Source organism: Oncorhynchus mykiss, chromosome 26 (genome assembly GCF_013265735.2).
Source record: "Oncorhynchus mykiss isolate Arlee chromosome 26, USDA_OmykA_1.1, whole genome shotgun sequence".
NCBI lineage: Eukaryota > Metazoa > Chordata > Actinopteri > Salmoniformes > Salmonidae > Oncorhynchus > Oncorhynchus mykiss.
In genome coordinates, this window is record NC_048590.1 from 2,087,103 (window position 1) to 2,104,091 (window position 16,989).

The window sequence follows — 16,989 nt, forward strand, 5'->3', positions numbered from 1 at the left end:
ACATAGTCAGTCATACGTATCAAATCTAATCAATAACACAAAGATCAATACAACATTCAAAATAGAGCTTTTGTAAATAAACTACTTCGTTTGTAACTGTTTAAATCAAGTGAATTAATGCCTTGGTAAATGTTTGAACAGTCTGACCAAAACAGACCTGGTCTTCTAGCCTGGTGTCAGGGTGGTTCTAGTCTGCCTAAAACAGACCTGGTCTTCTAGCCTGGTGTAAGGGTGGTTCTAGTCTGACCAAAACAGACCTGGTCTTCTAGCCTGGTGTCAGGGTGGTTCTAGTCTGACTAAAACAGACCTGGTCTTCTAGCCTGTTGTCAGGGTGGTTCTAGTCTGACCAAAACAGACCTGGTCTTCTAGCCTGGTGTCAGGGTGGTTCTAGTCTGACTAAAACAGACCTGGTCTTCTAGCCTGGTGTCAGGGTGGTTCTAGTCTGACCAAAACAGACCTGGTCTTCTAGCCTGGTGTCAGGGTGGTTCTAGTCTGACTAAAACAGACCTGGTCTTCTAGCCTGGTGTCAGGGTGGTTCTAGTCTGACTAAAACAGACCTGGTGTAAGGGTGGTTCTAGTCTGACTAAAACAGACCTGGTCTTCTAGCCTGGTGTCAGGGTGGTTCTAGTCTGACTAAAACAGACCTGGTGTCAGGGTGGTTCTAGTCTGACTAAAACAGACCTGGTCTTCTAGCCTGGTGTCAGGGTGGTTCTAGTCTGACCAATACAGACCTGGTCTTCTAGCCTGGTGTCAGGGTGGTTCTAGTCTGACTAAAACAGACCTGGTGTAAGGGTGGTTCTAGTCTGACTAAAACAGACCTGGTCTTCTAGCCTGGTATAAGGGTGGTTCTAGTCTGACTAAAACAGACCTGGTGTCAGGGTGGTTCTAGTCTGACTAAAACAGACCTGGTGTAAGGGTGGTTCTAGTCTGACTAAAACAGACCTGGTCTTCTAGCCTGGTATAAGGGTGGTTCTAGTCTGACTAAAACAGACCTGGTGTCAGGGTGGTTCTAGTCTGACCAATACAGACCTGGTGTCAGGGTGGTTCTAGTCTGACCAAAACAGACCTGGTCTTCTAGCCTGGTGTCAGGGTGGTTCTAGTCTGACCAAAACAGACCTGGTCTTCTAGCCTGGTGTCAGGGTGGTTCTAGTCTGACTAAAACAGATCTGGTCTCCTAGCCTGGTGTCAGGGTGGTTCTAGTCTGACTAAAACAGACCTGGTCTTCTAGCCTGGTGTCAGGGTGGTTCTAGTCTGACCAAAACAGACCTGGTCTTCTAGCCTGGTGTCAGGGTGGATCTAGTCTGACTAAAACAGACCTGGTGTAAGGGTGGTTCTAGTCTGACCAGAACAGACCTGGTCTTCTAGCCTGGTGTCAGGGTGGTTCTAGTCTGACCAAAACAGACCTGGTCTTCTAGCCTGGTGTCAGGGTGGTTATAGTCTGACTAAAACAGACCTGGTGTAAGGGTGGTTCTAGTCTGACTAAAACAGACCTGGTCTTCTAGCCTGGTGTCAGGGTGGTTCTAGTCTGACTAAAACAGACCTGGTGTCAGGGTGGTTCTAGTCTGACTAAAACAGACCTGGTCTTCTAGCCTGGTGTCAGGGTGGTTCTAGTCTGACCAAAACAGACCTGGTCTTCTAGCCTGGTGTCAGGGTGGTTCTAGTCTGACTAAAACAGACCTGGTATAAGGGTGGTTCTAGTCTGACTAAAACAGACCTGGTCTTCTAGCCTGGTGTAAGGGTGGTTCTAGTCTGACTAAAACAGACCTGGTGTCAGGGTGGTTCTAGTCTGACTAAAACAGAACTGTTATTCTAGCCTGGTGTCAGGGTGGTTCTAGTCTGACTAAAACAGACCTGGTCTTCTAGCCTGGTGTCAGGGTGGTTCTAGTCTGACTAAAACAGACCTGGTGTCAGGGTGGTTCTAGTCTGACTAAAACAGACCTGGTCTTCTAGCCTGGTGTCAGGGTGGTTCTAGTCTGACCAATACAGACCTGGTCTTCTAGCCTGGTGTCAGGGTGGTTCTAGTCTGACTAAAACAGACCAGGTCTTCTAGCCTGGTGTAAGGGTGGTTCTAGTCTGACTAAAACAGACCTGGTGTCCGGGTGGTTCTAGTCTGACCAAAACAGACCTGGTCTTCTAGCCTGGTGTCAGGGTGGTTCTAGTCTGACTAAAACAGACCTGGTCTTCTAGCCTGGTGTAAGGGTGGTTCTAGTCTGACCAATACAGACCTGGTGTCAGGGTGGTTCTTGTCTGACCAATACAGACCTGGTGTCAGGGTGGTTCTAGTCTGACTAAAACAGACCTGGTATTCTAGCCTGGTGTCAGGGTGGTTATAGTCTGACCAAAACAGACCTGGTCTTCTAGCCTGGTGTCAGGGTGGTTCTAGTCTGACCAATACAGACCTGGTCTTCTAGCCTGGTGTCAGGGTGGTTCTAGTCTGACTAAAACAGACCTGGTGTCAGGGTGGTTCTAGTCTGACCAATACAGACCTGGTCTTCTAGCCTGGTGTCAGGGTGGTTCTAGTCTGACTAAAACAGACCTGGTCTTCTAGCCTGGTGTCAGGGTGGTTCTAGTCTGACTAAAACAGACCTGGTGTAAGGGTGGTTCTAGTCTGACTAAAACAGACCTGGTGTAAGGGTGGTTCTAGTCTGACTAAAACAGACCTGGTCTTCTAGCCTGGTGTCAGGGTGGTTCTAGTCTGACCAAAACAGACCTGGTCTTCTAGCCTGGTGTCAGGGTGGTTCTAGTCTGACTAAAACAGACCTGGTCTTCTAGCCTGGTGTCAGGGTGGTTCTAGTCTGACTAAAACAGACCTGGTCTTCTAGCCTGGTGTCAGGGTGGTTCTAGTCTAGACTAAAACAGACCTGGTCTTCTAGCCTGGTGTCAGGGTGGTTCTAGTCTGACCAAAACAGACCTGGTCTTCTAGCCTGGTGTCAGGGTGGTTCTAGTCTGACTAAAACAGACCTGGTCTTCTAGTCTGGTGTCAGGGTGGTTCTAGTCTGACCAAAACAGACCTGGTCTTCTAGCCTGGTGTCAGGGTGGTTCTAGTCTGACTAAAACAGACCTGGTCTTCTAGCCTGGTGTCAGGGTGGTTCTAGTCTGACTAAAACAGACCTGGTGTAAGGGTGGTTCTAGTCTGACTAAAACAGACCTGGTCTTCTAGCCTGGTGTCAGGGTGGTTCTAGTCTGACTAAAACAGACCTGGTGTCAGGGTGGTTCTAGTCTGACTAAAACAGACCTGGTCTTCTAGCCTGGTGTAAGGGTGGTTCTAGTCTGACCAATACAGACCTGGTCTTCTAGCCTGGTGTCAGGGTGGTTCTAGTCTGACTAAAACAGACCTGGTGTAAGGGTGGTTCTAGTCTGACTAAAACAGACCTGGTCTTCTAGCCTGGTATAAGGGTGGTTCTAGTCTGACTAAAACAGACCTGGTGTCAGGGTGGTTCTAGTCTGACCAATACAGACCTGGTCTTCTAGCCTGGTGTCAGGGTGGTTCTAGTCTGACCAAAACAGACCTGGTCTTCTAGCCTGGTGTCAGGGTGGTTCTAGTCTGACTAAAACAGACCTGGTCTTCTAGCCTGGTGTCAGGGTGGTTCTAGTCTGACTAAAACAGACCTGGTCTTCTAGCCTGGTGTCAGGGTGGTTCTAGTCTGACTAAAACAGACCTGGTGTCAGGGTGGTTCTAGTCTGACTAAAACAGACCTGGTCTTCTAGCCTGGTGTCAGGGTGGTTCTAGTCTGACCAATACAGACCTGGTCTTCTAGCCTGGTGTCAGGGTGGTTCTAGTCTGATTAAAACAGACCTGGTGTAAGGGAGGTTCTAGTCTGACTAAAACAGACCTGGTCTTCTAGCCTGGTGTCAGGGTGGTTCTAGTCTGACTAAAACAGACCTGGTGTCAGGGTGGTTCTAGTCTGACTAAAACAGACCTGGTCTTCTAGCCTGGTATAAGGGTGGTTCTAGTCTGACTAAAACAGACCTGGTGTCAGGGTGGTTCTAGTCTGACTAAAACAGACCTGGTCTTCTAGCCTGGTATAAGGGTGGTTCTAGTCTGACTAAAACAGACCTGGTGTCAGGGTGGTTCTAGTCTGACTAAAACAGACCTGGTGTCAGGGTGGTTCTAGTCTGACCAATACAGACCTGGTGTCAGGGTGGTTCTAGTCTGACCAAAACAGACCTGGTCTTCTAGCCTGGTGTCAGGGTGGTTCTAGTCTGACTAAAACAGACCTGGTCTTCTAGCCTGGTGTCAGGGTGGTTCTAGTCTGACCAATACAGACCTGGTGTCAGGGTGGTTCTAGTCTGACTAAAACAGACCTGGTCTTCTAGCCTGGTGTCAGGGTGGTTCTAGTCTGACTAAAACAGACCTGGTGTCAGGGTGGTTCTAGTCTGACCAATACAGACCTGGTCTTCTAGCCTGGTGTCAGGGTGGTTCTAGTCTGACTAAAACAGACCTGGTGTCAGGGTGGTTCTAGTCTGACCAATACAGACCTGGTGTTCTAGCCTGGTGTCAGGGTGGTTCTAGTCTGACTAAAACAGACCTGGTGTCAGGGTGGTTCTAGTCTGACCAATACAGACCTGGTCTTCTAGCCTGGTGTCAGGGTGGTTATAGTCTGACCAATACAGACCTGGTCTTCTAGCCTGGTGTCAGGGTGGTTCTACTCTCCTGCCAACTTTATGGAATTGTCATGTTTGGCTTAACAATGAACAATGGAGTTTGCAAGAGCAGAAACAGATCTGGGACCAGGCTACTAAAAGAGATCTGGACCAGGCTACTAAAAGAGATCTGGGACCAGGCTACTAAAACAGATCTGGGACCAGGCTACTAAAAGAGATCTGGGACCAGGCTACTAAAAGAGATCTGGGACCAGGCTACTAAAAGAGATCTGGGACCAGGCTACTAAAACAGGCTACTAAAACAGATCTGGGACCAGGCTACTAAAAGAGATCTGGGACCAGGCTACTAAAAGAGATCTGGGACCAGGCTACTAAAACAGATCTGGGACCAGGCTACTAAAAGAGATCTGGGACCAGGCTACTAAAAGAGATCTGGGACCAGGCTACTAAAACAGATCAGGGACCAGGCTACTAAAAGAGATCTGGGACCAGGCTACTAAAAGAGATCTGGGACCAGGCTACTAAAACAGATCAGGGACCAGGCCACTAAAACAGATCTGGGACCAGGCTACTAAAACAGATCTGGGACCAGGCTACTAAAACAGATCTGGGACCAGGCTACTAAAACAGATCTGGGACCAGGCTACTAAAACAGATCTGGGACCAGGCTACTAAAACAGATCAGGGACCAGGCTACTAAAACAGGCTACTAAAACAGATCGGGACCAGGCTACTAAAACAGATCTGGGACCAGGCTACTAAAACAGGCTATTAAAACAGATCTGGGACCAGGCTACTTGTCTTCTGTAAGACCAATACAAAAAAGGACACTAAGAATAGAAGTCCATGCCGTTCTTCTCGCTCTCATCTGAGGAGGGGTTCTGGTGCTGGTCCGAGTCAGACTCGAACATAGGGCTGTGGTGGAGGCCGGGCCGGCCGCCGCTCTGGGGGGAGGAGATGCAGGGAGGAGGGCCAGAGCTGTCAGGGTGCGGACGGGGGTAGAACACCTCATCCTGGTGGTGGGAGAGCCAGCTGGGGGAGGGTCCATCGCTCAGACCCCTGCCATGGTGCACTCTGGCTGGGCTGAGGGAGGGGAGAGATGGGCTGGAGTCCTGGAGGGTCTCCCTAATTCTTTGGTTCTCTCTGGTCGCTGCCTCCCACACCACCTCCAACTCACCTTCCACCTCTCTGGAGGAGAGAGAGAGAATTAATTGAATTGAGAGCGAGAGAAGAGAGAGGAAGAGGAAGAGAGAGAGGAAGAGGAAGAGGAAGAGGAAGAGAGAGAGTTAATTGAATTGAGAGCGAGAGAAGAGAGAGGAAGAGAGAGAGAAGAAGAGGAAGAGAGAGAGTGTGAGAATGGACGTTTTATCTATCATGTTATTGACAGTTGAGAGACAGATAAGAACAGTCACACCAATGTGATCACACAAAATAATGTTCCCATTGGTCAAAAATCATTATCACAGAAAACAGACAAAACCTGCATATTCAAACCTTCGATTCAGGCACTAAGACGATTCAGACACTAAGACGATTCAGGCACTAAGACGATTCAGGCACTAAGACGATTTAGGCACTAAGACGATTCAGGCACTAAGGCGATTCAGGCACTAAGAAGATTCAGACACTAAGACGATTCAGGCACTAAGACGATTCAGGCACTAAGACGATTCAGGCACTAAGACGATTCAGGCACTAAGGGCAAAATATCACAGAATCTCAGTGGCAATACTGATGAGTGAGTCAATACACCCTAAAGTATATTATATTAGTGGACCCAGTAACCAGGCCTTATGTCTCAGCACCACAGTGGGCCCAGGAACAAGACCTTATGTCTCAGCACCACAGGGAGAGACAGGGAGAAGAGAGAGGAAAGGAGAGGAGATAAATGGAGAAAAGGGAAGAGGGAGAGGAGGGATAGCGTGGAGAAGAGGAAAGGGAGAGAGAAGGAGTGGGGAGAGAGGGAGAGAGAAGGAGTGGGGAGAGAGGGAGAGGAGAGATAGGGGGAGAAAAAGAGGGAGGAGAGAGAGGGGGAGAAAAAGAGGGAGGAGAGAGAGGGGGAGAAAAAGAGAGGAGAGAGAGGGGGAGAAAAAGAGAGGAGAGAGAGGGAGAGAAGAAGGGAGAGGAGAGAGAGGGAGAGAAGAAGGGAGAGGAGAGATGGGGAGAGAAGAGGGGAGAGAGAGGGAGAGAAGAAGGGAGAGGAGAGATGGGGAGAGACGAGGGGAGAGGAGAGGAGAAAGAGGGAGAAGAGAAGTGAGAGGAGAAAGAGGGAGAGGAGAGGAGAAAGAGGGAGAAGAGAAGTGAGAGGAGAAAGAGGGAGAGGAGAAAGAGGGAGAGGAGAAGGGAGAGGAGAAAGAGAGAGAGGAGAAAGAGAGATAGGAGAAGGGAGAGGAGAAAGAGGGAGAGGAGAAGGGAGAGGAGAGAGGGAGAGAAGAAAGGAGAGGAGAGAGAGGGGAGAGGAGAGAGAGGGAGAGAAGGGAAGAGGGAGAGGAGGTATAGCGTGGAGAAGAAGAAAGGGAGAGAGAGGGAGAGGAGGGATAGCATGGATAAGAGGAAAGGGAGAGAGAGGGAGAGAAGAGAGAGGGAGAGGAGAGAGGGAGAGAGAAGGAGAGGAGCGAGAGGGAGAGGAAAGAGGGAGAGAGAAGAGGGAGAGAGAAGGAGAGGAGTGAGAGGGAGAGGAAAGAGGGAGAGAGAAGGAGAGGAGAGAGAGGAGAGATAGGGGGAGAAAAATAGAGAGGAGAGAGAGGGAGAGAAGAAGAGAGAGGAGAGAGGGGGAGAGAAGAAGGGAGAGGAGAAAGAGGGAGAAGAGAAGGGAGAGGAGAAAGAGGGAGAGAAGAAGGGAGAGGAGAAAGAGAGAGAGGAGAAAGAGAGAAAATAAGGGAGAGGAGAAGGGAGAGGAGAAGAGAGGAGAAAGAGAGAGAGGAGAAAGAGGGAGATGAGAAGGGAGAGGAGAAAGATGGAAAGGAGAAGGGAGAGGAGAAATAGAGAGAGGAGAAAGAGGGAGAGGAGAAGGGAGAGGAGAAAGAGGGAGAGGAGAGAAGAAGGGAGAGGAGAGAGAGGGAGAAGAGAGAAGAAGGGAGAGGAGAGGAGAAAGAGGGGGAGAAGGGAGAGGAGAGAAGGGAGAGGAGAGAAGGGAGAGGAGAGAGGGAGAGAAGAAGGGAGAGGAGAAAGGAGAGGAGAGAAGGGAGAGGAGAGAGAGGGAGAGGAGAGAGAGGCAGAGACGAAGGGAGAGGGGAAGAGAGAGAAGAAGGGAGAGGAGAAGGGAAAGGAGAGAGGGGGAGAGGAGAAGGGAGAGGAGAGAGGGAGAAGAGAAGGGAGAGGAGAAGGGAGAGGAGAGAGAGGGAGAGGAGAAGGGAGAGAGGGAGAAAATAAGGGAGAGGAGAAGGGAGAGGAGAAGAGAGAGGAGAGAGAGGGAGAGGAGAAGGGAGAGGAGAGAGGGAGAGAATAAGGGAGAGAATAAGGGAGAGGAGAGAGAGGGAGAGGAGAGAGAGGGAGAGGAGAGAGGGAGAGAATAAGGGAGAGAATAAGGGAGAGGAGAAGGGAGAGGAGAGAGAGGGAGAGAACGGAGAATAAGGGATAGAGAAGTGAAGCTCTTGGAGCAGAGAAGGTAATTGCTGCTGTGGGTTGTTATAGTGTGCATCCCAAATGGCATCCTTTTACATGTGGACCTTGGTCAATAGTAGTGCATTACATAGGGGATAGGGCGCATTTCCCCTTGGTCAATAGTAGTGCAATACATAGGGAATAGGGCGCATTTCCCCTTGGTCAATAGTAGTGCACTACATAGGGAATAGGGCGCATTTCCCCTTGGTCAATAGTAGTGCACTACATAGGGAATAGGGTGCATTTCCCCTTGGTCAATAGTAGTGCACTACATAGGGAATAGGGCGCATTTCCCCTTGGTCAATAGTAGTGCACTACATAGGGAATAGGGCGCATTTCTCCTTGGTCAATAGTAGTGCACTACATAGGGAATAGGGCGCATTTCCCCTTGGTCAATAGTAGTGCACTACATAGGGAATAGGGCGCATTTCCCCTTCATCTGACAAAAACCAATGAAGGACCTGTCACAAATAGTGTGTTCTTGTTGCACAACCAGGAGCCTCTCCATTTCACCAGCCGCCACTGAACCAGGATGTGTGTCTCCTTCCCTCCCTGATCCCCTCCCTCCTTCCTTCTTTAACTTTCCTCCTCTCCTCTCCTTTCCCTCCCTCCATCCTCTCCCTTCCTTCCTTCCTTCCTTCCTTCCTTCCTTCCTTCCTTCCTTCCTTCCTTCCTTCCTTCCTTCCTTCCTTCCTTCCTTCCTTCCCTCCTCTCCATCTTCACTCCTTTCCCCCCCTACTTTCCTCTCCCCCTCCTTTCCTCCTCACTAATTTCCTCTTCTCTCCCTCCATCTTCACTCCTTTCCCTCCTCCTCGCTCCTTCTCCTTCCCTCCCTCGTCCTTTCCTCCTCTCCCTCATCCTGGGGTGAAACTCCAGGTTTTTTGAGAGTGGACTGAGCTGCTGAATATGAGGCTGAAACACCCCTATCCCCTTGCTGATGTTGGTGTAACCCATGGGGATTGGTAACCTTTCGCTGGAGGAGGAATAGGAAGGCCTATTGATCCAGTCTGCTGTGAGGGAGGAATAGGAAGGCCTATTGATCCAGTCTGGCTGTGAGGGAGGAATAGGAAGGCCTATTGATCCAGTCTGGATGTGAGGGAGGAATAGGAAGGCCTATTGATCCAGTCTGGCTGTGAGGGGGAATAGGAAGGCCTATTGATCCAGTCTGGCTGTGAGGGAGGAATAGGAAGGCCTATTGATCCAGTCTGGCTGTGAGGGAGGAATAGGAAGGCCTATTGATCCAGTCTGGCTGTGAGGGAGGAATAGGAAGGCCTATTGATCCAGTCTGGCTGAGAGGGAGGAATAGGAAAGCCTATTGATCCAGTCTGGTTGTGAGGGAGGAATAGGAAGGCCTATTGATCCAGTCTGGCTGTGAGGGAGGAATAGGAAGGCATATTGATTCAGTCTGGCTGTGAGGGAGGAATAGGAAGGCCTATTGATCCAGTCTGGCTGAGAGGGAGGAATAGGAAGGCATATTGATCCAGTCTGGCGGTCAGGGAGGAATAGGAAGGCATATTGATCCAGTCTGGCTGAGAGGGAGGAATAGGAAGGCTTATTGATCCAGTCTGGCGGTCAGGGAGGAATAGGAAGACCTATTGATCCAGCCTGACTGAGAGGGAAGAATATGAAGGCCTATTGATCCAGTCTGGCTGTGAGGGAGGAATAGGAAGGCCTATTGATCCAGTCTGCCTGTGAGGGAGGAATAGGAAGAAGGCCTATTGATCCAGTCTGCCTGTGAGGGAGGAATAGGAAGGCCTATTGATCCAGCCTGACTGAGAGGGAAGAATAGGAAGGCCTATTGATCCAGTCTGGCTGTGAGGGAGGAATAGGAAGGCCTATTGATCCAGTCTGTGCTTCTACACCTGCATTGCTTGCTGTTTGGGGTTTTAGGCTGGGTTTCTGTACAGCACTTTGAGATATCAGCTGATGTACGAAGGGCTATATAAATACATTTGATTTGATTTGGTCTGGTCTGGCGGTCAGGGAGGAATAGGAAGGCCTATTGTTAAGACAGCAGCATGACGTCCATCACATTAGCTAATTACCCGTGTTCTGTCCTGTGGTCTGGTGATGTGACCTGGTCTCTGTAGCCTCACACACACACAGTCACACACTCGTGCTGTCGTCAGTAGTTAACTACCTGTGATCCTGTGACATGACCTGGTCTCTGTAGCCTCACACACACACACACACACACACACACACACACACACACACACACACACACACACACACACACACACACACAGTCAAACACACAGTCACACAGACTAGTGCTGTCGTCAGTAGTTAACTACCTGTGGTCCTGTGAAATGACCTGGTCTCTGTCACACAATTAAGAGTGACTCATCGTTCCTAATCACCCGCGGCAACGCAGAACGTCACTGAGAAAGAGCCTGTATCGTCATCTTCATCAGCTTAGGGGGAGAGAGGAGGGGATAGGGGAGAGAGGAGGGGACAGGGGATGGGAGAGGGGGACGAGGGATGGGAGAGGGGGGCAGGGGAGTGGAAAGAGGGACAGGGGATGGGAGAGGAGGACTGGGGATAGAGGAGGGGACAGGGGAGAGAGGGGGACGAGGGATGGGAGAGGGGGACAGGGGAGTGGAAAGAGGGACAGGGGATTGGAGAGGGGGACAGGGGAGAGGAAAGAGGGACAGGGGATGGGAGAGGAGATAGGGGAGAGAGGAGGGGACAGGGGAGAGGAAAGAGGGACAGGGGATGGGAGAGGGGACAGGGGAGAGATGAGGGGACAGAGGAGAGGACAGGGGAGAGGAAAGAGGGACAGGGGATGGGAGAGGGGACAGGGGATAGAGGAGGGGACAGGGGAGAGAGGAGGGGACAGGGGAGAGGACAGGGGAGGCCTATTGAATGAATCCATCCTGACCAATCACTGTCTACCTAGGAAGAGCTTAATGTGATGTACTACTGGGGCTGAATGAATCCATCCTGACCAATCACTGTCTACCTAGGAAGGGCTTAATGTGATGTATTACTGGGGCTGAATGAATCTATCCTGACCAATCACTGTCTACCTAGGAAGAGCTTAATGTGATGTACTACTGGGGCTGAATGAATCCAGCCCGACCAATCACTGGCTACCTGGGGCTGAATGAATCCATCCTGACCAATCACTGTCTACCTAGGAAGAGCTTAATGTGATGTACTACTGGGGCTGAATGAATCCAGCCCGACCAATCACTGGCTACCTGGGGCTGAATGAATCCATCCTGACCAATCACTGTCTACCTAGGAAGAGCTTAATGTGATGTATTACTGGGGCTGAATGAATCCATCCTGACCAATCACTGTCTACCTAGGAAGGGCTTAATGTGATGTATTACTGGGGCTGAATGAATCCATCCTGACCAATCACTGTCTACCTAGGAAGAGCTTAATGTGATGTACTACTGGGGCTGAATGAATCCAGCCCGACCAATCACTGGCTACCTGGGGCTGAATGAATCCATCCTGACCAATCACTGTCTACCTAGGAAGAGCTTAATGTGATGTACTACTGGGGCTGAATGAATCCAGCCCGACCAATCACTGGCTACCTGGGGCTGAATGAATCCATCCTGACCAATCACTGTCTACCTAGGAAGAGCTTAATGTGATGTACTACTGGGGCTGAACGGACCAATCACTGTATTTGATATTCATCATCTGCATGTTAGAAGGAACCCTTTCCAGTTGCCATGGGAATCAGTGAGCTGCTGTGTGCTTCCCTGTGAACGGTACAGAACTAGGCAGTGTTCAGGGATGTCTGTTCAGTGTGTGTGTGTGTGGTGTAGACTTGACGAACCAGATGGGACTCATTCCCTCCCAAACCAAAAGGAGAAACCAATGTTTTCTCTGGTAGGCACAACCTACCTGGCACCCCTATAAATAATAACCTTGAGTCAAAACCGTTACAGTGTGTGTGTGTGTGTGTGCTTCCTGGTAAACAGTCCAGACATAGGCAGAGTTCAGATAGATCCACACAGAACAGGGGAATGTCTTTGTGTTGGGTACAGCACCACTGTCTGGTTGGGGTTGGTACAGCACCACTGTCTGGTTGGGGTTGGTACAGCACCACTGTCTGGTTGGGGTTGGTACAGCACCACTGTCTGGTTGGGGTTGGTACAGCACCACTGTCTGGTTGGGGTTGGTACAGCATCACTGTCTGGTTGGGGTTGGTACAGCACCACTGGCTGGTTGGGGTTGGTACAGCACCACTGTCTGGTTGGAGTTGGTACAGCACCACTGTCTGGTTGGGGTTGGTACAGCACCACTGTCTGGTTGGGGTTGATACAGCACCACTGTCTGGTTGGGGTTGGTACAGCACCACTGTCTGGTTGGGGTTGGTACAGCACCACTGTCTGGTTGGGGTTGGTACAGCACCACTGTCTGGTTGGGGTTGGTACAGCACCACTGTCTGGTTGGGGTTGGTACAGCATCACTGTCTGGTTGGGGTTGGTACAGCACCACTGGCTGGTTGGGGTTGGTACAGCACCACTGTCTGGTTGGAGTTGGTACAGCACCACTGTCTGGTTGGGGTTGGTACAGCACCACTGGCTGGTTGGGGTTGGTACAGCACCACTGTCTGGTTGGGGTTGATACCGCACCACTGTCTGGTTGGGGTTGGTATAGAACAGGGCAATGTCTTTGTGTTGGGTACAGCACCACTGTCTGGTTGGAGTTGGTACAGCACCACTGTCTGGTTGGGGTTGGTACAGCACCACTGGCTGGTTGGGGTTGGTACAGCACCACTGTCTGGTTGGGGTTGATACCGCACCACTGGCTGGTTGGGGTTGGTATAGAACAGGGCAATGTCTTTGTGTTGGGTACAGCACCACTGTCTGGTTGGGGTTGATATAGAACAGGGGAATGTCTGTGTTGGTACAGCACCACTGTCTGGTTGGGGTTGATACCGCACCACTGTCTGGTTGGGGTTGATACCGCACCACTGTCTGGTTGGGGTTGGTACAGCACCACTGTCTGGTTGGAGTTGATACAGCACCACTGTCTGGTTGGGGTTGGTACAGGACCACTGGCTGGTTGGGGTTGGTACAGAACAGGGGAATGCTTGCAGAGATGAACTATCAGGTTAGAGACAGGAACACTCTGACATGACGGTAGACCATCAGAGATGAACTATCAGGTTAGAGACAGGAACACTCTGACATGACGGTAGACCATCAGATATGAACTATCAGGTTAGAGACAGGAACACTCTGACATGATGGTAGAACCATCAGAGATGAACTATCAGGTTAGAGACAGGAACACTCTGACATGACGGTAGACCATCAGAGATGAACTATCAGGTTAGAGACAGGAACACTCTGACATGACGGTAGACCATCAGAGATGAACTATCAGGTTAGAGACAGGAACACTCTGACATGATGGTAGAACCATCAGAGATGAACTATCAGGTAAGAGACAGGAACACTCTGACATGACGGTAGACCATCAGAGATGAACTATCAGGTTAGAGACAGGAACACATGACAACACTACTGAGATGTTATCATGGAGAGAGAGAGACAGAGAGACAGTCAGACAGACAGAAATGTGGGAAATGGTTGGTGGGGCTCAAAACAATAATCATGTCAAATAAGTTGTTGTTTTGTGATATCATTAAGAACGGTGTAACCAAATAATGGTAATTCTAACAATGTATACGTCCTAGTTATCAGATCTAAAAGTTGTGGAACTTATATGATTAAATATGAAACTATTTGTGAGAAGATGAAATGTGATTTTAGCCTTCTAAATTATAATTATTTTTCATGTAAAGTTTTACCCAGTCAGTAACCACGCCCACGTGAGCACAGACATTATGCAAAAAGGAGGGAACGCCCCTTTTCCCCCCAGATTGTTTAAGCACTCTAGTCTAGTAAACTCGACCGAGGACCACTGCGTGTGTACCTTTGAAGGATTCAGTCTAACGGGGACGAGAGGGGAAGAGCATTTCCCTTCCACCACCGTGTGGTCTGACATTTTTAACCATTCTAAACAGACACTTCCAGAACAAAGGACATGGTGGCCAACCAGAGACTTTATGTCTAACTATTCGTCACAGACGGATTGGGCGATTTCAACAGAGAGAGACGACAAAGGCATACAAGCGTAAATATGTACATTGCATTTCTAAATCCAAATGAGCGGTTGTTAGGGTGATAACTATCCATATTTACGATGAGCATATTATTCAACTGTAAGTACGAATTTCTTTGTCGCTCTTTCTTTTCCCACCCGTTTTCATTATGTAACAAGCCGTCATATCGGGTTAGTCCACTAGGGACCTTTCATTGTGTAACAAGCCGTCATATCGGGTTAGTCCACTAGGGACTTTTCATTGTGTAACAAGCCATCATATCGGGTTAGTCCACTAGGGACTTTTCATTGTGTAACAAGCCGTCATATCGGGTTAGTCCACTAGGGACTTTTCATTGTGTAACAAGCCGTCATATCGGGTTAGTCCACTAGGGACTTTTCATTATATAACAAGCCGTCATATCGGGTTAGTCCACTAGGGACCTTTCATTGTGTAACAAGCCGTCATATCGGGTTAGTCCACTAGGGACTTTTCATTGTGTAACAAGCCGTCATATCGGGTTAGTCCACTAGGGACTTTTCATTGTGTAACAAGCCGTCATATCGGGTTAGTCCACTAGGGACTTTTCATTGTGTAACAAGCCGTCATATTGGGTTAGTCCACTAGGGACTTTTCATTATATAACAAGCCGTCATATCGGGTTAGTCCACTAGGGACCTTTCATTGTGTAACAAGCCGTCATATCGGGTTAGTCCACTAGGGACTTTTCATTGTGTAACAAGCCGTCATATCGGGTTAGTCCACTAGGGACTTTTCATTGTGTAACAAGCCGTCATATCGGGTTAGTCCACTAGGGACTTTTCATTATATAACAAGCCGTCATATCGGGTTAGTCCACTAGGGACCTTTCATTGTGTAACAAGCCGTCATATCGGGTTAGTCCACTAGGGACCTTTCATTGTGTAACAAGCCGTCATATCAGGTTAGTCTACTAGGGACTTTTCATTGTGTAACAAGCCGTCATATCGGGTTAGTCCACTAGGGACCTTTCATTGTGTAACAAGCCGTCATATCGGGTTAGTCCACCAGGGACTTTTCATTGTGTAACAAGCCGTCATATCGGGTTAGTCCACTAGGGACTTTTCATTGTGTAACAAGACCTCATATCGGGTTAGTCCTCTAAGGGACTTTTCATTGTGTAACAAGCTGTCATATCGGGTTAGTCCACTAGGGACTTTTCATTGTGTAACAAGCCATCATATCGGGTTAGTCCACTAGGGACCTTTCATTGTGTAACAAGCCGTCATATCGGGTTAGTCCACTAGGGACTTTTCATTATATAACAAGCCGTCATATCGGGTTAGTCCACTAGGGACCTTTCATTGTGTAACAAGCCATCATATCGGGTTAGTCCACTAGGGACCTTTCATTGTGTAACAAGCCGTCATATCAGGTTAGTCCACTAGGGACTTTTCATTGTGTAACAAGCCGTCATATCGGGTTAGTCCACTAGGGACCTTTCATTGTGTAACAAGCCGTCATATCGGGTTAGTCCACCAGGGACTTTTCATTGTGTAACAAGCCGTCATATCGGGTTAGTCCACTAGGGACTTTTCATTGTGTAACAAGACCTCATATCGGGTTAGTCCACTAGGGACTTTTCATTGTGTATCAAGCCGTCATATCGGGTTAGTCCACTAGGGACTTTTCATTGTGTATCAAGCCGTCATATCGGGCTAGTACACTAGGGACTTTTCATTGTGTAACAAGCCGTCATATCGGGTTAGTCCACTAGGGGACTTTTCATTGTGTAACAAGACCTCATATCGGGTTAGTCCACTAGGGACCTTTCATTGTGTAACAAGCCGTCATATCGGGTTAGTCCACTAGGGACTTTTCATTGTGTAACAAGCCGTCATATCGGGTTAGCCCACTAGGGACTTTTCATTGTGTAACAAGATGTCGTATCAGGTTAGTCCACTAGGGACTTTTCATTGCACCGTGTTAGTAATCAGTGTATAATCTATCCTGTGTGTGTGATTATTTAGTTATTTAGTAAATACACAAATTGGCTGAATTATTTATCGCTGATTCGTCATGGAGACTAGGGTTTGTGCAGATATATAGGATATTACGACGTATCAGAATGAGACTGAAATAGGAGCAAATGAATGATGGATGACAGTATATCAATATATTCTCATATTTTTGAGTTAATTCAGGAAACTGTAACTTGTTAAAAAAAACTTTTTCCATGGTGCCCCAAATTAATACTTAATTATTTGTTATATGATTAATTTAATCGCGTAATAATTGGATGAATAGCCGTCATCGCATTAATGGTAGTCACGACACAGAATACATCCACATTAATGGTAGTCACGTCACGACACAGACTACATCCACATTAATGGTAGTCACGACACAGAATACATCCACATTAATGGTAGTCACGTCACGACACAGACTACATCCACATTAATGGTAGTCACGTCACGACACAGACTACATCCACATTAATGGCAGTCACGTCACGACACAGACTACATCCACATTAATGGTAGTCACGTCACGACACAGACTACATCCACATTAATGGTAGTCACGACACAGACTACATCCACATTAACGGTAGTCACGACACAGACTACATCCACATTAATGGTAGTCACGACACAGACTACATCCACATTAATGGTAGTCACGACACGACACAGACTACATCCACAATAATGGTA

The 16,989-nt window shown here is 48.7% G+C and overlaps 1 protein-coding gene and 1 long non-coding RNA gene across 53 annotated transcripts in view; both read right to left on the bottom strand.

Moving 5' to 3' along the window:
* Positions 1–263: 263 nt before the first annotated feature.
* Positions 264–4,647, bottom strand: LOC118944440. Of its 50 annotated transcripts, none has more exons than XR_005039763.1 (7): positions 4,132–4,609; positions 3,971–4,020; positions 3,834–3,933; positions 2,400–3,796; positions 2,263–2,299; positions 2,126–2,175; positions 264–1,988 (listed from the first exon to the last, which is right to left on the bottom strand). It is a non-coding gene; the product is annotated as an uncharacterized LOC118944440 (long non-coding RNA). The 50 variants fall into 50 exon arrangements; XR_005039757.1 differs by having other exon boundaries at positions 264–831; positions 869–905; positions 943–955; positions 1,030–3,796; XR_005039739.1 differs by having other exon boundaries at positions 264–3,335; positions 3,373–3,385; positions 3,423–3,796.
* Positions 4,648–5,161: 514 nt separating this feature from the next.
* The window catches only part of LOC110518214 (centrosomal protein of 89 kDa-like), a 160,492-nt gene continuing 148,664 nt past the window's right edge, over positions 5,162–16,989 (bottom strand). The window contains exons 16-17 of one of the 3 annotated variants that reach the window (XM_036963777.1): positions 5,419–5,793; positions 5,162–5,338 (exon numbers count right to left, since the gene is read on the bottom strand). In XM_036963777.1, coding sequence (XP_036819672.1) covers positions 5,436–5,793 — 358 coding nt within the window. In that variant the 3' untranslated portion in view covers positions 5,162–5,338; positions 5,419–5,435. Of the gene's footprint in view, positions 5,794–16,989 lie in introns of all 3 variants that reach the window. The other 2 variants (XM_036963776.1, XM_036963775.1) reach the window with 2 other exon arrangements.